This window comes from Gnatocerus cornutus, chromosome 9 (assembly GCF_029298725.1).
Source record: "Gnatocerus cornutus isolate USDA-ARS CGAHR chromosome 9, icGnaCorn1.1, whole genome shotgun sequence".
NCBI classification, from domain to species: domain Eukaryota; kingdom Metazoa; phylum Arthropoda; class Insecta; order Coleoptera; family Tenebrionidae; genus Gnatocerus; species Gnatocerus cornutus.
This window is the reverse complement of record NC_142241.1, coordinates 15,449,620-15,468,467: the sequence shown is the minus strand read 5'-3', so window position 1 is coordinate 15,468,467 and position 18,848 is coordinate 15,449,620. Positions and strand designations below refer to the sequence as shown.

Sequence of the window (18,848 nt, the reverse complement as noted above, 5' to 3'; positions counted from 1 at the left end):
ACGTTTTCTCCTAAATCAACAAAATTAGTTTAAGAAAAACCACAAACCTAAACTTGTGTTTGGTTTTGAGTCTTCCCCGATTTCGAAGAGCTTCGACACAGAAATGATCGCTTTCGATTCCATCCTTGAGCGAAATCAACAGACTCTTCAGTCGACAGCGCGCGCGCGCGCCGCACTGTCACCCAAAGTATCTGGATAGTCCGGTCAGTCCGGAGTTGTTTAGCCTCTAAAACCTCGAGATTTCGCATCCTCTCTTCGGCATCATTCCTATGCCTGAGTTGAGTGTTGATGTAATATCACGCCTTCCACCATCTTCCTTCCTGCAAGAAGTGTAAAAAAGTTTCATCAAGAACATGTTTGTTTATCTCACCTGAAAAACTCTTCTTACTCTGTGCAGTCAATTGCTGTTTCTTCGCGGCAAAGCTTTTAATTGCGCCTGCTTCTTGACCAACAGGAAAGACAACAAAGTTGTGTTAAGCTGCAACTAAGAGATTAAGGTGAGACCATGAATGGAGAGAAAAGAAAACAAACAAACCTTCCATCCTTCCTGAACAAACAGATCTCGCGTTTTCAAGAAACCAATAAATGATGTTTCCTTGACTTCACAAAATAGCTCACAAGACACCAGATGACCTTCAGAGCCTTTGTAGTACATATTTTCTTTCTTGACAACTGCATCTCGATGATGCTCTGTTTCCGTTGGTTGAGTTCCTTTGGCTCTTCTCTAGAGGAGAATACTCGTTTTCTGCTCGTAGACTCAACATTGCAAACTTCGTGCTCCCGCAATGCAATAAGGCAACACTTGAAACATCTCCCAGTCACTGAACGACATCTTCAACCACTGGAAAAAGAACATTTGACTTTGAATTTAACCTTTTTCATCCATATTGCAGTAAAGCAGCACCTTTTTCGTGATGGATCAATTCACTGTACTCTGGGAGCACTGAATGGGTGGTTTCTTCAATTCTGTGCAATAACTTGCAGAGTCCTTCAGCGTTGAGCGACGACAACCGCCTTTTCGACATCTTAGGCTATGGGTATCATCCATCGATTCAGTCTCTTTAATAATAAACTCTGGTAATGAAGTTGGAACCTGGAAATACCACGAAACATTTCAAGGCTGGAATTCAAACAGTTTTCAGCTTACCTGCGTTTAAAAATTTCAATAAAGACCCATCAATTTGTTGCAAATCAACTCCAACTCTAAATAGCTTCAAATGAACTTCTTAACTTGTGTAATTTCTTTGCTACCATGCCCAGAAGAACGAGAAAGTAAACAGTAAAGAATTCTGGTAGTTTCTTGTTAAATCATGAACATAACCTCAATGTGTGCTGTCAAAATAGTCAAGTTAAGACATACGTTAAGATAGAGACACAATAATTTTTAATAATTAATAGAATCGTAACCAAGTCGTGAATGTTAAATCAGACTTTAGATTCTTACTCCTGAGGACAAAATTAATAAAAAGAGTATTTTCTTGCTTTAATTTTCATCGAAAAACTGCAAACCAAATAAAAGTTTGAAAAATTAATAAAACATTAACGGAGCGTCTGATCGAAAAATCTTTGACGGATTCTTGTTCCTGAGGTCCAAATTGATGGAAAAAGTCGGTTTCAAAGAGATTTTATTTTTTGTCGAAATCGCCAAAAATCCATGATGTTTATTTAGTCTTTGAACTTTTTTTGGCGAAAAACGCGAAAGTTCACAGATCGACACGAAACTATGCACATGGCATAATTTGACATTTCCACATCCATTTTTGGTCTCCGTTCCTCGCTATCTGCAAGATTTTTTGAGAAAATGCAAATTAAAAATTTTAAAATTCAATTTCCCGCGTCAAGCAATCTGTCAACGAAGCATAGAAGCTAGGACATGCGTCAACAGTCTTTAGTCCATAAATAATATTAAATAAAATATTAACAAAGTCGTAAATCTTAAATCAAAGTTCAGATTCGTTTTTCTGAGGTTAAAATTAACAAGTTAAGTAGTTTATTGTATTTATTTACACCGAAAAGTGAGAGAAGTTTTTCCATAAAAGCCACCTAGCGGAATAACGCCGAAGTTGATAGTTCACGCCTCCTCTCACCAGAGGGCTAAACTTTTGTTTTTAAAACTTACAATTTTTGAATCAAAACCATTTGCAGGAATAAGGAAGAATGATAAAAAACAATACCCTCAAATTAAACTAAAGGAGTATTAATAAAATAAAAAAACACAAACTCGACACTCTCCCTCCTTCTTGCAAAAAGTGTGAAAAAGTTTCATTAGGAACATGTTTGTTGGCTTACCTAAAAAAGACGAGGGAAACAATCTGAAATGGACGAAACTATCCATTCTTAATTAATGGTAATTGATTATTGCTCTAATTCCAACTGATCCAAGAGCCAAGAGCCAAGGTTAGTCCTTCGCAAGTGGCGCTTCCTCAAAAATATCTCATTTAACGACTTCTTCAATTCTTGTAGATCATTGTTGTTTTTATATGCTGATGTAACCGCAGCCAGCTTGTCGGACATTTCAGTGCTCATTTCTTTTTCCGACTAAAACAAACCAAATAGTTTTAGGTGTTAATCTTCCTCTGATACTACAAAAGCCATGACATCATAAAGACACTAAATTTAAATCCCAAATTTGCAATCTGCGTAAAATTCTGCGTTCACTGATGTATAATAACTCAAGTTTACTCTAAAAAATAAGCGAGATATCGATATGAGAAGTTTGGCCATAGTTTTAGTCATGAATTTTTGCGAAAATTTGCAAATTTAGACTTTTGGAAAATCTAAAAACGATTTCTTATGTAAAAAATCGCGAGAAAAACGATGCCGCAAACCGCATTCCAATATCTGAAATAGTTTTCGAGATATCGAGCATGAATTGTTTGGAACCTTCAAAAATTTGGCCATCTGGCGACAACCCAAAAATTCAAACGGCCATAACTCAGTTATTTGTTGTCGGATCTGAATTTAAATTCCAGATTTGGATTCAGCGTGAGATTCTGCGTAAAATGAGTCAAAATTTATTGAGTTTACCTACGAAATAAAGAAAGCATTGACCAAAAACTGTTTGGAAGTGGTCATTTTGGGGTGATTTTCAATCAATGTTTTCAAAATGAAAATGACGTTTAATAGCATTGTATTATAAATCATTCGAAAGAGGAGCTCGAAATCTATCTACTGGCCCAATTTGAGATCGATCAAACAAACGGTTTAGGAGTTATGGCCAAAAATAAAAAAAAATAAAAATTTTCATCGTTTGAGTCGCAATTTTTTTTCGCGAAAAATCGACCTTCGAATTTTGGGCTTTTAAGCACTTTTTCTAACGTAAAATGAGCCGAGAAAAACGATGGCGCAAACCGCTACTCAATATCTCTAATAGTTTCCGAGATATTTAACTTTGAAAATTGGGAAAAATGAGAAAAAATGAAAATCAACTATCCGAAACTTTGATCGGCCATAACTCAGTTATTTGTTGTCGGATCTGAATTTAAATCCCAGATTTGGAATCTGCGTAAAATTCTGCGTTCACTGATGTATAATAACTCAAGTTTACTCTAAAAAATAAGCGAGATATCGATATGAGAAGTTTGGCCATAGTTTTAGTCATGAATTTTTGCGAAAATTTGCAAATTTCGACTTTTGGAAAATCTAAAAACGATTTCTTATGTAAAAAATCGCGAGAAAAACGATGCCGCAAACCGCATTCCAATATCTGAAATAGTTTTCGAGATATCGAGCATGAATTGTTTGGAACCTTCAAAAATTTGGCCATCTGGCGACAACCCAAAAATTCAAACGGCCATAACTCAGTTATTTGTTGTCGGATCTGAATTTAAATTCCAGATTTGGATTCAGCGTGAGATTCTGCGTAAAATGAGTCAAAATTTATTGAGTTTACCTACGAAATAAAGAAAGCATTGACCAAAAACTGTTTGGAAGTGGTCATTTTGGGGTGATTTTCAATCAATGTTTTCAAAATGAAAATGACGTTTAATAGCATTGAATTATATATCAGTCGAAAGAGGAGCTCAAAATCTATCTACTGGCCCAATTTGAGATCGATCAAACAAACGGTTTAGGAGTTATGCCCAAAAATAAAAAAAAATAAAAATTTTCATCGTTTGAGTCGCAATTTTTTTTCGCGAAAAATCGACCATCGAATTTTGGGCTTTTAAGCACTTTTTCTAACGTAAAATGAGCCGACAAAAACGATGGCGCAAACCGCATCTCAATATCTCTAATAGTTTCCGAGATATTTAACTTTGAAAATTGGAAAAAATGAGAAAAAATGAAAATCAACTATCCGAAACTTTGATCGGCCATAACTCAGTTATTTGTTGTCGGATCTGAATTTAAATCCCAGATTTGGAATCTGCGTAAAATTCTGCGTTCACTGATGTATAATAACTCGAGTTTACTCTAAAAAATAAGCGAGATATCGATATGAGAAGTTTGGCCATAGTTTTAGTCATGAATTTTTGCGAAAATTTGCAAATTTCGACTTTTGGAAAATCTAAAAACGATTTCTTATGTAAAAAATCGCGAGAAAAACGATGCCGCAAACCGCATTCCAATATCTGAAATAGTTTTCGAGATATCGAGCATGAATTGTTTGGAACCTTCAAAAATTTGGCCATCTGGCGACAACCCAAAAATTCAAACGGCCATAACTCAGTTATTTGTCGTCGGATCTGAATTTAAATTCCAGATTTGGATTCAGCGTGAGATTCTGCGTAAAATGAGTCAAAATTTATTGAGTTTACCTACGAAATAAAGAAAGCATTGACCAAAAACTGTTTGGAAGTGGTCATTTTGGGGTGATTTTCAATCAATGTTTTCAAAATGAAAATGACGTTTAATAGCATTGAATTATATATCAGTCGAAAGAGGAGCTCAAAATCTATCTACTGGCCCAATTTGAGATCGATCAAACAAACGGTTTAGGAGTTATGCCCAAAAATAAAAAAAAATAAAAATTTTCATCGTTTGAATCGCAATTTTTTTTCGCGAAAAATCGACCATCGAATTTTGGGCTTTTAAGCACTTTTTCTAACGTAAAATGAGCCGAGAAAAACGATGGCGCAAACCGCATCTCAATATCTCTAATAGTTTCCGAGATATTTAACTTTGAAAATTGGGAAAAATGAGAAAAAATGAAAATCAACTATCCGAAACTTTGATCGGCCATAACTCAGTTATTTGTTGTCGGATCTGAATTTAAATCCCAGATTTGGAATCTGCGTAAAATTCTGCGTTCACTGATGTATAATAACTCGAGTTTACTCTAAAAAATAAGCGAGATATCGATATGAGAAGTTTGGCCATAGTTTTAGTCATGAATTTTTGCGAAAATTTGCAAATTTCGACTTTTGGAAAATCTAAAAACGATTTCTTATGTAAAAAATCGCGAGAAAAACGATGCCGCAAACCGCATTCCAATATCTGAAATAGTTTTCGAGATATCGAGCATGAATTGTTTGGAACCTTCAAAAATTTGGCCATCTGGCGACAACCCAAAAATTCAAACGGCCATAACTCAGTTATTTGTTGTCGGATCTGAATTTAAATTCCAGATTTGGATTCAGCGTGAGATTCTGCGTAAAATGAGTCAAAATTTATTGAGTTTACCTACGAAATAAAGAAAGCATTGACCAAAAACTGTTAGGAAGTGGTCATTTTGGGGTGATTTTCAATCAATGTTTTCAAAATGAAAATGACGTTTAATAGCATTGAATTATATATCAGTCGAAAGAGGAGCTCAAAATCTATCTACTGGCCCAATTTGAGATCGATCAAACAAACGGTTTAGGAGTTATGCCCAAAAATAAAAAAAAATAAAAATTTTCATCGTTTGAATCGCAATTTTTTTTCGCGAAAAATCGACCATCGAATTTTGGGCTTTTAAGCACTTTTTCTAACGTAAAATGAGCCGAGAAAAACGATGGCGCAAACCGCATCTCAATATCTCTAATAGTTTCCGAGATATTTAACTTTGAAAATTGGGAAAAATGAGAAAAAATGAAAATCAACTATCCGAAACTTTGATCGGCCATAACTCAGTTATTTGTTGTCGGATCTGAATTTAAATCCCAGATTTGGAATCTGCGTAAAATTCTGCGTTCACTGATGTATAATAACTCGAGTTTACTCTAAAAAATAAGCGAGATATCGATATGAGAAGTTTGGCCATAGTTTTAGTCATGAATTTTTGCGAAAATTTGCAAATTTCGACTTTTGGAAAATCTAAAAACGATTTCTTATGTAAAAAATCGCGAGAAAAACGATGCCGCAAACCGCATTCCAATATCTGAAATAGTTTTCGAGATATCGAGCATGAATTGTTTGGAACCTTCAAAAATTTGGCCATCTGGCGACAACCCAAAAATTCAAACGGCCATAACTCAGTTATTTGTTGTCGGATCTGAATTTAAATTCCAGATTTGGATTCAGCGTGAGATTCTGCGTAAAATGAGTCAAAATTTATTGAGTTTACCTACGAAATAAAGAAAGCATTGACCAAAAACTGTTTGGAAGTGGTCATTTTGGGGTGATTTTCAATCAATGTTTTCAAAATGAAAATGACGTTTAATAGCATTGAATTATATATCAGTCGAAAGAGGAGCTCAAAATCTATCTACTGGCCCAATTTGAGATCGATCAAACAAACGGTTTAGGAGTTATGCCCAAAAATAAAAAAAAATAAAAATTTTCATCGTTTGAATCGCAATTTTTTTTCGCGAAAAATCGACTATCGAATTTTGGGCTTTTAAGCACTTTTTCTAACGTAAAATGAGCCGAGAAAAACGATGGCGCAAACCGCATCTCAATATCTCTAATAGTTTCCGAGATATTTAACTTTGAAAATTGGGAAAAATGAGAAAAAATGAAAATCAACTATCCGAAACTTTGATCGGCCATAACTCAGTTATTTGTTGTCGGATCTGAATTTAAATCCCAGATTTGGAATCTGCGTAAAATTCTGCGTTCACTGATGTATAATAACTCGAGTTTACTCTAAAAAATAAGCGAGATATCGATATGAGAAGTTTGGCCATAGTTTTAGTCATGAATTTTTGCGAAAATTTGCAAATTTCGACTTTTGGAAAATCTAAAAACGATTTCTTATGTAAAAAATCGCGAGAAAAACGATGCCGCAAACCGCATTCCAATATCTGAAATAGTTTTCGAGATATCGAGCATGAATTGTTTGGAACCTTCAAAAATTTGGCCATCTGGCGACAACCCAAAAATTCAAACGGCCATAACTCAGTTATTTGTTGTCGGATCTGAATTTAAATTCCAGATTTGGATTCAGCGTGAGATTCTGCGTAAAATGAGTCAAAATTTATTGAGTTTACCTACGAAATAAAGAAAGCATTGACCAAAAACTGTTTGGAAGTGGTCATTTTGGGGTGATTTTCAATCAATGTTTTCAAAATGAAAATGACGTTTAATAGCATTGAATTATATATCAGTCGAAAGAGGAGCTCAAAATCTATCTACTGGCCCAATTTGAGATCGATCAAACAAACGGTTTAGGAGTTATGCCCAAAAATAAAAAAAAATAAAAATTTTCATCGTTTGAATCGCAATTTTTTTTCGCGAAAAATCGACTATCGAATTTTGGGCTTTTAAGCACTTTTTCTAACGTAAAATGAGCCGAGAAAAACGATGGCGCAAACCGCATCTCAATATCTCTAATAGTTTCCGAGATATTTAACTTTGAAAATTGGGAAAAATGAGAAAAAATGAAAATCAACTATCCGAAACTTTGATCGGCCATAACTCAGTTATTTGTTGTCGGATCTGAATTTAAATCCCAGATTTGGAATCTGCGTAAAATTCTGCGTTCACTGATGTATAATAACTCGAGTTTACTCTAAAAAATAAGCGAGATATCGATATGAGAAGTTTGGCCATAGTTTTAGTCATGAATTTTTGCGAAAATTTGCAAATTTCGACTTTTGGAAAATCTAAAAACGATTTCTTATGTAAAAAATCGCGAGAAAAACGATGCCGCAAACCGCATTCCAATATCTGAAATAGTTTTCGAGATATCGAGCATGAATTGTTTGGAACCTTCAAAAATTTGGCCATCTGGCGACATCCCAAAAATTCAAACGGCCATAACTCAGTTATTTGTTGTCGGATCTGAATTTAAATTGCAGATTTGGATTCAGCGTGAGATTCTGCGTAAAATGAGTCAAAATTTATTGAGTTTACCTACGAAATAAAGAAAGCATTGACCAAAAACTGTTAGGAAGTGGTCATTTTGGGGTGATTTTCAATCAATGTTTTCAAAATGAAAATGACGTTTAATAGCATTGAATTATATATCAGTCGAAAGAGGAGCTCAAAATCTATCCACTGGCCCAATTTGAGATCGATCAAACAAACGGTTTACGAGTTATGGTCAAAAATAAAAAAATTGAAAAATTTTCATCGTTTGAGTCGCAATTTTTTTTCGCGAAAAATCGACTATCGAATTTTCGACTTTTAAGCACTTTTTCTGACGTAAAATGAACCGAAAAAAACGATGGCGCAAACCGCATTTCAATATCTCTAATAGTTTCCGAGATATTTAACTTTGAAAATTGGGAAAAATGAGAAAAAATGAAAATCAACTATCCGAAACTTTGATCGGCCATAACTCAGTTATTTGTTGTCGGATCTGAATTTAAATCCCAGATTTGGAATCTGCGTAAAATTCTGCGTTCACTGATGTATAATAACTCGAGTTTACTCTAAAAAATAAGCGAGATATCGATATGAGAAGTTTGGCCATAGTTTTAGTCATGAATTTTTGCGAAAATTTGCAAATTTCGACTTTTGGAAAATCTAAAAACGATTTCTTATGTAAAAAATCGCGAGAAAAACGATGCCGCAAACCGCATTCCAATATCTGAAATAGTTTTCGAGATATCGAGCATGAATTGTTTGGAACCTTCAAAAATTTGGCCATCTGGCGACAACCCAAAAATTCAAACGGCCATAACTCAGTTATTTGTTGTCGGATCTGAATTTAAATTCCAGATTTGGATTCAGCGTGAGATTCTGCGTAAAATGAGTCAAAATTTATTGAGTTTACCTACGAAATAAAGAAAGCATTGACCAAAAACTGTTTGGAAGTGGTCATTTTGGGGTGATTTTCAATCAATGTTTTCAAAATGAAAATGACGTTTAATAGCATTGAATTATACATCAGTCGAAAGAGCAGCTCAAAATCTATCTACTGCCCCAATTTGAGATCGATCAAACAAACGGTTTAGGAGTTATGCCCAAAAATAAAAAAAAATAAAAATTTTCATCGTTTGAGTCGCAATTTTTTTTCGCGAAAAATCGACTATCGAATTTTGGGCTTTTAAGCACTTTTTCTAACGTAAAATGAGCCGAGAAAAACGATGGCGCAAACCGCATCTCAATATCTCTAATAGTTTCCGAGATATTTAACTTTGAAAATTGGGAAAAATGAGAAAAAATGAAAATCAACTATCCGAAACTTTGATCGGCCATAACTCAGTTATTTGTTGTCGGATCTGAATTTAAATCCCAGATTTGGAATCTGCGTAAAATTCTGCGTTCACTGATGTATAATAACTCGAGTTTACTCTAAAAAATAAGCGAGATATCGATATGAGAAGTTTGGCCATAGTTTTAGTCATGAATTTTTGCGAAAATTTGCAAATTTCGACTTTTGGAAAATCTAAAAACGATTTCTTATGTAAAAAATCGCGAGAAAAACGATGCCGCAAACCGCATTCCAATATCTGAAATAGTTTTCGAGATATCGAGCATGAATTGTTTGGAACCTTCAAAAATTTGGCCATCTGGCGACAACCCAAAAATTCAAACGGCCATAACTCAGTTATTTGTTGTCGGATCTGAATTTAAATTCCAGATTTGGATTCAGCGTGAGATTCTGCGTAAAATGAGTCAAAATTTATTGAGTTTACCTACGAAATAAAGAAAGCATTGACCAAAAACTGTTTGGAAGTGGTCATTTTGGGGTGATTTTCAATCACTATTTTTAATGTAAAAACGACGTTTAATACCTTTGTATTATATATCATTCGAAAGAAGAGCTCGAAATCTATCTACTGGCTCAATTTGAGATCGATCAAACAAACGGTTTAGGAGTTATAGCCAAAAATAAAAAAAAATAAAAATTTTCATCGTTTGAGTCGCAATTTTTTTTCGCGAAAAATCGACTATCGAATTTTCGACTTTTAAGCACTTTTTCTGACGTAAAATGAGCCGAAAAAAACGATGGCGCAAACCGCATCTCAATATCTCTAATAGTTTCCGAGATATTTAACTTTGAAAATTGGGAAAAATGAGAAAAAATGAAAATCAACTATCCGAAACTTTGATCGGCCATAACTCAGTTATTTGTTGTCGGATCTGAATTTAAATCCCAGATTTGGAATCTGCGTAAAATTCTGCGTTCACGGATGTATAATAACTCGAGTTTACTCTAAAAAATAAGCGAGATATCGATATGAGAAATTTGGCCATAGTTTTAGTCATGAATTTTTGCGAAAATTTGCAAATTTTGACTTTTGGAAAATCTAAAAACGATTTCTTATGTAAAAAATCGCGAGAAAAACGATGCCGCAAACCGCATTCCAATATCTGAAATAGTTTTCGAGATATCGAGCATGAATTGTTTGGAACCTTCAAAAATTTGGCCATCTGGCGACAACCCAAAAATTCAAACGGCCATAACTCAGTTATTTGTTGTCGGATCTGAATTTAAATTCCAGATTTGGATTCAGCGTGAGATTCTGCGTAAAATGAGTCAAAATTTATTGAGTTTACCTACGAAATAAAGAAAGCATTGACCAAAAACTGTTTGGAAGTGGTCATTTTATGGTGATTTTCAATCAATGTTTTCAAAATGAAAATGACGTTTAATAGCATTGAATTATATATCAGTCGAAAGAGGAGCTCAAAATCTATCCACTGGCCCAATTTGAGATCGATCAAACAAACGGTTTACGAGTTATGGTCAAAAATAAAAAAATTGAAAAATTTTCATCGTTTGAGTCGCAATTTTTTTTCGCGAAAAATCGACTATCAAATTTTCGACTTTTAAGCACTTTTTCTGACGTAAAATGAGCCGAGAAAAACGATGGCGCAAACCGCATCTCAATATCTCTAATAGTTTCCGAGATATTTAACTTTGAAAATTGGGAAAAATGAGAAAAAATGAAAATCAACTATCCGAAATTTTGATCAGCCATAACTCAGTTATTTGTTGTCGGATCTGAATTTAAATCCCAGATTTGGAATCTGCGTAAAATTCTGCGTTCAACGATGTATAATAACTCGAGTTTACTCTAAAAAATAAGCGAGATATCGATATGAGAAGTTTGGCCATAGTTTTAGTCATGAATTTTTGCGAAAATTTGCAAATTTCGACTTTTGGAAAATCTAAAAACGATTTCTTATGTAAAAAATCGCGAGAAAAACGATGCCGCAAACCGCATTCCAATATCTGAAATAGTTTTCGAGATATCGAGCATGAATTGTTTGGAACCTTCAAAAATTTGGCCATCTGGCGACAACCCAAAAATTCAAACGGCCATAACTCAGTTATTTGTTGTCGGATCTGAATTTAAATTCCAGATTTGGATTCAGCGTGAGATTCTGCGTAAAATGAGTCAAAATTTATTGAGTTTACCCAAGAAATAAAGAAAGCATTGACCAAAAACTGTTTGGAAGTGGTCATTTTGGGGTGATTTTCAATCACTATTTTTAATGTAAAAACGACGTTTAATTTCGACTTTTGGAAAATCTAAAAACGATTTCTTATGTAAAAAATCGCGAGAAAAACGATGCCGCAAACCGCATTCCAAAATTACGAATTTTACTGCACGTGACCATCAAATGCACTCGTCTAAAGTTGGTAGCAGCCCCTAGGGATGTTTATTGGTAACAGTTAACGTCTAGCGCAAGTTTGCCAAAAACCATAAATGGAGAGAAAAGAAAACAAACCTTCCATCCTTCCTCAAACAAGCAGCGATGCATCCAGAATTCCAGATCTCGCGTTTTCAAAAAACCAATAAAAATTCTCTATAAACTTCCATTCCTTGATGTTTCTTTGACTTCACAAAATAGCTGACAAGACACCAGATGACCTTCAGAGCCTTTGTAGTATTTTCTTTCTTGACAACTGCATCTCGATGATACTTTGTTTCCGTTGGTTGAGTTCCTTTGAGCCTTCTCTGGAGAAACACTCGTTTTTTGCTCGTAGACTCATCAGGTTTGAAAACGTTGCAAACTTCGTGCTCCCGCAATGAAATCAGCAACACTCTGAACATTTCCCAGTCACTGAACGACATCTTCAACCACTGGAAACAGAACATTTGACTTTGACTTAAAACATGTTTAAATTTAACCTTTTTCATCCACATTGCAGTAAAGCAGCACCTTTTTCATGATGTTATGCTCCTTGATCAATTCACTGTTCTCTGGGAGCACTGAATGGGTGGTTTCTTCAATTCTGTGCAATAACTTGCAGAGTCCTTTAGCGTTGAGCGACGACAACCGCCTTTTCGACATCTTAGGCTATGGGTATCATCCATCGATTCAGTCTCTTAATAATAAACTCTGGTAATGAAGTTGGAACCTGAAATACCACGAAACATTTCAAGGCTGGAATTCAAACAGTTTTCAGCTTACCTGCGTTTAAAAATTTCAAAAAGACCCATCAATTTGTTGCAAATCAACTCCAACTCTAAATAGCTTCAAATGAACTTCTTAACTTGTGTAATTTCTTTGCTACCATGCCCAGAAGAACGAGAAAGTAAACAGTAAAGAATTCTGGTAGTCTCTTGTGCAAGCAGGATCGTTGTTAATCATTTGTTGTACTCTGAAAATAAGTTTAGTAAATCATGAACATAACCTCAATGTGTGCTGTCAAAATATTCAAGTTAAGACATACGTTAAGATAGAGACACAATACCATTTTTAAATAATTAATAGAATCGTAACCAAGTCGTGAATGTTAAATCAGACTTCAGATTCTTACTCCTGAGGACAAAATTAATAAAAAGAGTATTTTCTTGCTTTAATTTTCATCGAAAAACTGCAAACCAAATAAAAGTTTCAAAAATTAATAAAAAATTAACGGAGCGTCGGATCGAAAAATCTTTGACGGATTCTTGTTCCTGAGGTCCAAATTGATGGAAAAAGTCGGTTTCAAAGAGATTTTATTTTTTGTCAAAATCGCCAAAATCCATGGATTAACCCCTTTGAACTTTTTTTGGCGAAAAACACGAAAGTTTTCAGATCGACACGAAACTTTGCACATGGCATAATTTGACATTTCTACATCCATTTCTGGTCTCCGTTCCTCGCTATCTGTGAGATTTTTTGAGAAAATGCAAATTAAAAATTTTAAAATTCAATTTCCCGCGTCAAGCAATCTGTCAACGAAGCATAGAAGCTAGGACATGCGTCAACAGTCTTTAGTCCATAAATAATATTAAATAAAATATTAACAAAGTCGTAAATCTTAAATCAAAGTTTTGATTCGTTTTTCTGAGGTTAAAATTAACAAGTTAAGTAGTTTATTGTATTTATTTACACCGAAAAATGAATGCATAATGTGTGTATAATTGGTTGCCTATCTACATTGCAAATTTTAAGTAAACTTATAATTACGTTTTGAATCCGACTTTAGAGTACAGAATCTTGTTCCTGAAGTCTAAATTAATAAAAAAAAATGTTTTAAGAAGGTTTCGATTAAATTTCAAATATCAGTCGCGAAGAAACCTGTTTAGTTTTCAACCAATCACACACAGCCCAAATAAGAACCGGCAAATTTAAAGAAATTTATTAATAACACGAACATTAACATGAATAAATTAATGAGTACAAAGTTTCTACTTAAAAACTACAACAGGACTTAGAAAGACGTTGAAAACCGCCTCGACTACACTCCTTACATTAAATCTCGCTTCTTTCGGTCTTTTGACCGTCGTTAAATTGTTGTTACTACAAGCGAGACAGCCGATTTCGTCTAACCCGACTTGTACCTTGAACCCCCCACCTCGTTGTTGAAAAGTGTCCCCGCTTGCACTTTCGTGGTGATTTCGAACGTGTACAAGTTGTACCTCTTGTCGATTTGATCGCGCTGTAAAACGAGCTGCACTCTTCGCGGACTGCTTGCGTGATCGAAGATGGTGCGAAAACTGTTCGAAACCGAGCGGATTTTAATATCGTTTTTCAGTTTTCTGGGTTGATTTCAGGAGGATTAGAACCGAGAAGACGACTTGGATGAAAGCCGTGAATTTCTTGTACCGTGTTTGGGCGGTGAGGACCACGAAGAGGCAGAGAGACTGAAGATGAGGCCGGTGAAAACGAAGAAGGGCTAAGCTTCCGCGGAGTCAACGTCACGTGCATCGGAAGTCGTGGAACTCTCGCTTCACCTGCAACATTTGGAACGTGACAACTTGTCACTAGCATCAGCACCACCAGCAGCTGCGTTTCTGACTTCGCCAAAAAGAAAAAGGCTAGGAACCATACCAACTTCAAGTACAAGATCTTAAGGGCTAGATGTGGGTGGAGAATCGACCTCTGGACGGACCAAAGGGATGTGATCCAAAGCCTTCAGATCAGGATGGGATTAACAATGGGTAAATGTCCGTGGGAATAATCCACCGTGGCCGATGGGTAAAATGATGTATAATAACGCAAGTTTACACCAAAAAACAAGCGAGATATCGATATGAGAAGTTTGGCATTGTTTTTTTAATCATGAATTTTCGCGAAAATTTGTTTCATAAAAATATTATAATCTTCTATAACTAGACATTTAACAATCGTAGATAATATATATTAAAGAGCCACCACTTTGGGGTGATAAAAAATGACATAATAATTAAGTAGAAGCGAAAATTGCAAACGATTTGAGCACTTGTTTAGAAATGATAAGACAACAACGCTCGAATTCTGTTTTCGTGTTTGACGATCATCGCCTTCAACTTTCTTATTTCGTCGGCGAATTCTGGCAACGTTTTCTCCTAAATCAACAAAATTAGTTTAAGAAAAACCACAAACCTAAACTTGTGTTTGGTTTTGAGTCTTCCCCGATTTCGAAGAGCTTCGACACAGAAATGATCGCTTTCGATTCCATCCTTGAGCGAAATCAACAGACTCTTCAGTCGACAGCGCGCGCGCGCGCCGCACTGTCACCCAAAGTATCTGGATAGTCCGGTCAGTCCGGAGTTGTTTAGCCTCTAAAACCTCGAGATTTCGCATCCTCTCTTCGGCATCATTCCTATGCCTGAGTTGAGTGTTGATGTAATATCACGCCTTCCACCATCTTCCTTCCTGCAAGAAGTGTAAAAAAGTTTCATCAAGAACATGTTTGTTTATCTCACCTGAAAAACTCTTCTTACTCTGTGCAGTCAATTGCTGTTTCTTCGCGGCAAAGCTTTTAATTGCGCCTGCTTCTTGACCAACAGGAAAGACAACAAAGTTGTGTTAAGCTGCAACTAAGAGATTAAGGTGAGACCATGAATGGAGAGAAAAGAAAACAAACAAACCTTCCATCCTTCCTGAACAAACAGATCTCGCGTTTTCAAGAAACCAATAAATGATGTTTCCTTGACTTCACAAAATAGCTCACAAGACACCAGATGACCTTCAGAGCCTTTGTAGTACATATTTTCTTTCTTGACAACTGCATCTCGATGATGCTCTGTTTCCGTTGGTTGAGTTCCTTTGGCTCTTCTCTAGAGGAGAATACTGGTTTTCTGCTCGTAGACTCAACATTGCAAACTTCGTGCTCCCGCAATGCAATAAGGCAACACTTGAAACATCTCCCAGTCACTGAACGACATCTTCAACCACTGGAAAAAGAACATTTGACTTTGAATTTAACCTTTTTCATCCATATTGCAGTAAAGCAGCACCTTTTTCGTGATGGATCAATTCACTGTACTCTGGGAGCACTGAATGGGTGGTTTCTTCAATTCTGTGCAATAACTTGCAGAGTCCTTCAGCGTTGAGCGACGACAACCGCCTTTTCGACATCTTAGGCTATGGGTATCATCCATCGATTCAGTCTCTTTAATAATAAACTCTGGTAATGAAGTTGGAACCTGGAAATACCACGAAACATTTCAAGGCTGGAATTCAAACAGTTTTCAGCTTACCTGCGTTTAAAAATTTCAATAAAGACCCATCAATTTGTTGCAAATCAACTCCAACTCTAAATAGCTTCAAATGAACTTCTTAACTTGTGTAATTTCTTTGCTACCATGCCCAGAAGAACGAGAAAGTAAACAGTAAAGAATTCTGGTAGTTTCTTGTTAAATCATGAACATAACCTCAATGTGTGCTGTCAAAATAGTCAAGTTAAGACATACGTTAAGATAGAGACACAATAATTTTTAATAATTAATAGAATCGTAACCAAGTCGTGAATGTTAAATCAGACTTTAGATTCTTACTCCTGAAGACAAAATTAATAAAAAGAGTATTTTCTTGCTTTAATTTTCATCGAAAAACTGCAAACCAAATAAAAGTTTGAAAAATTAATAAAACATTAACGGAGCGTCTGATCGAAAAATCTTTGACGGATTCTTGTTCCTGAGGTCCAAATTGATGGAAAAAGTCGGTTTCAAAGAGATTTTATTTTTTGTCGAAATCGCCAAAAATCCATGATGTTTAGTCTTTGAACTTTTTTTGGCGAAAAACGCGAAAGTTCGCAGATCGACACGAAACTATGCACATGGCATAATTTGACATTTCCACATCCATTTTTGGTCTCCGTTCCTCGCTATCTGCAAGATTTTTTGAGAAAATGCATATTAAAAATTTTAAAATTCAATTTCCCGCGTCAAGCAATCTGTCAACGAAGCATAGAAGCTAGGACATGCGTCAACAGTCTTTAGTCCATAAATAATATTAAATAAAATATTAACAAAGTCGTAAATCTTAAATCAAAGTTCAGATTCGTTTTTCTGAGGTTAAAATTAACAAGTTAAGTAGTTTATTGTATTTATTTACACCGAAAAGTGAGAGAAGTTTTTCCATAAAAGCCACCTAGCGGAATAACGCCGAAGTTGATAGTTCACGCCTCCTCTCACCAGAGGGCTAAACTTTTGTTTTTAAAACTTACAATTTTTGAATCAAAACCATTTGCAGGAATAAGGAAGAATGATAAAAAACAATACCCTCAAATTAAACTAAAGGAGTATTAATAAAATAAAAAAACACAAACTCGACACTCTCCCTCCTTCTTGCAAAAAGTGTGAAAAAGTTTCATTAGGAACATGTTTGTTGGCTTACCTAAAAAAGACGAGGGAAACAATCTGAAATGGACGAAGCTATCCATTCTTAATTAATGGTAATTGATTATTGCTCTAATTCCAACTGATCCAAGAGCCAAGAGCCAAGGTTAGACCTTCGCAAGTGGCGCTTCCTCAAAAATATCTCATTTAACGACTTCTTCAATTCTTGTAGATCATTGTTGTTTTTATATGCTGATGTAACCGCAGCCAGCTTGTCGGACATTTCAGTGCTCATTTCTTTTTCCGACTAAAACAAACCAAATAGTTTTAGGTGTTCATCTTCCTCTGATACTACAAAAGCCATGACATCATAAAGACACTAAATTTAAATCCCAAATTTGCAATCTGCGTAAAATTCTGCGTTCACTGATGTATAATAACTCAAGTTTACTCTAAAAAATAAGCGAGATATCGATATGAGAAGTTTGGCCATAGTTTTAGTCATGAATTTTTGCGAAAATTTGCAAATTTCGACTTTTGGAAAATCTAAAAACGATTTCTTATGTAAAAAATCGCGAGAAAAACGATGCCGCAAACCGCATTCCAATATCTGAAATAGTTTTCGAGATATCGAGCATGAATTGTTTGGAACCTTCAAAAATTTGGCCATCTGGCGACAACCCAAAAATTCAAACGGCCATAACTCAGTTATTTGTTGTCGGATCTGAATTTAAATTCCAGATTTGGATTCAGCGTGAGATTCTGCGTAAAATGAGTCAAAATTTATTGAGTTTACCTACGAAATAAAGAAAGCATTGACCAAAAACTGTTTGGAAGTGGTCATTTTGGGGTGATTTTCAATCACTATTTTTAATGTAAAAACGACGTTTAATACCTTTGTATTATATATCATTCGAAAGAGGAGCTCGAAATCTATCCACTGGCCCAATTTGAGATCGATCAAACAAACGGTTTACGAGTTATGGTCAAAAATAAAAAAAAATAAAAATTTTCATCGTTTGAGTCGCAATTTTTTTTCGCGAAAAATCGACTATCGAATTTTGGGCTTTTAAGCACTTTTTCTAACGTAAAATGAGCCGAGAAAAACGATGCCGCAAACCGCATTCCAATATCTGACATAGTTTTCGAGATATCGAGCATGAATTGTTTGGAACCTTCAAAAATTTGGCCATCTGGCGACAACCCAAAAATTCAAACGGCCATAACTCAGTTATTTGTTGTCGGATCTGAATTTAAATTCCAGATTTGGATTCAGCGTGAGATTCTGCGTAAAATGAGTCAAAATTTATTGAGTTTACCTACGAAATAAAGAAAGCATTGACCAAAAACTGTTTGGAAGTGGTCATTTTGGGGTGATTTTCAATCAATGTTTTCAAAATGAAAATGACGTTTAATAGCATTGAATTATATAACAGTCGAAAGAGGAGCTCAAAATCTATCCACTGGCCCAATTTGAGATCGATCAAACAAACGGTTTACGAGTTATGGTCAAAAATAAAAAAATTGAAAAATTTTCATCGTTTGAGTCGCAATTTTTTTTCGCGAAAAATCGACTATCGAATTCTCGACTTTTAAGCACTTTTTCTG

General features: G+C 35.2%; 1 protein-coding gene and 3 long non-coding RNA genes across 7 annotated transcripts; all 4 read right to left on the bottom strand.

Annotated features, from left to right (window-relative positions):
• Positions 1–232: 232 nt before the first annotated feature.
• Positions 233–3,262, bottom strand: LOC148169239 (uncharacterized). 2 transcript variants are annotated; one of them, XR_015770758.1, is made up of 4 exons: positions 905–1,345; positions 536–841; positions 371–484; positions 233–320 (listed from the first exon to the last, which is right to left on the bottom strand). It is a non-coding gene; the product is annotated as an uncharacterized LOC148169239 (long non-coding RNA). The 2 variants fall into 2 exon arrangements; XR_015770759.1 differs by lacking the exons at positions 233–320; positions 371–484 and adding an exon at positions 2,290–3,262 and having other exon boundaries at positions 657–841; positions 905–1,332.
• LOC148169238 (uncharacterized) lies at positions 2,466–12,486 on the bottom strand. Its single transcript, XM_088045935.1, has 3 exons — positions 12,396–12,486; positions 11,992–12,347; positions 2,466–2,538 (listed from the first exon to the last, which is right to left on the bottom strand). The coding sequence occupies exons 1-2, from the start codon at positions 12,408–12,410 to the stop codon at positions 12,048–12,050; spliced, it is 315 nt and encodes a 104-aa protein (XP_087902061.1). The 5' UTR covers positions 12,411–12,486; the 3' UTR covers positions 2,466–2,538; positions 11,992–12,047.
• Positions 12,487–14,197: 1,711 nt separating this feature from the next.
• On the bottom strand, positions 14,198–15,227 carry LOC148169237 (uncharacterized). The gene is made up of 2 exons (XR_015770762.1): positions 15,061–15,227; positions 14,198–14,429 (listed from the first exon to the last, which is right to left on the bottom strand). It is a non-coding gene; the product is annotated as an uncharacterized LOC148169237 (long non-coding RNA).
• Positions 15,228–15,245: 18 nt separating this feature from the next.
• LOC148169236 (uncharacterized) lies at positions 15,246–16,340 on the bottom strand. 3 transcript variants are annotated; one of them, XR_015770764.1, is made up of 5 exons: positions 16,161–16,340; positions 15,918–16,106; positions 15,549–15,854; positions 15,384–15,497; positions 15,246–15,333 (listed from the first exon to the last, which is right to left on the bottom strand). It is a non-coding gene; the product is annotated as an uncharacterized LOC148169236 (long non-coding RNA). The 3 variants fall into 3 exon arrangements; XR_015770765.1 differs by lacking the exon at positions 16,161–16,340 and having other exon boundaries at positions 15,384–15,491; positions 15,918–16,126; XR_015770763.1 differs by lacking the exon at positions 16,161–16,340 and having other exon boundaries at positions 15,918–16,111.
• Positions 16,341–18,848: the final 2,508 nt, after the last annotated feature.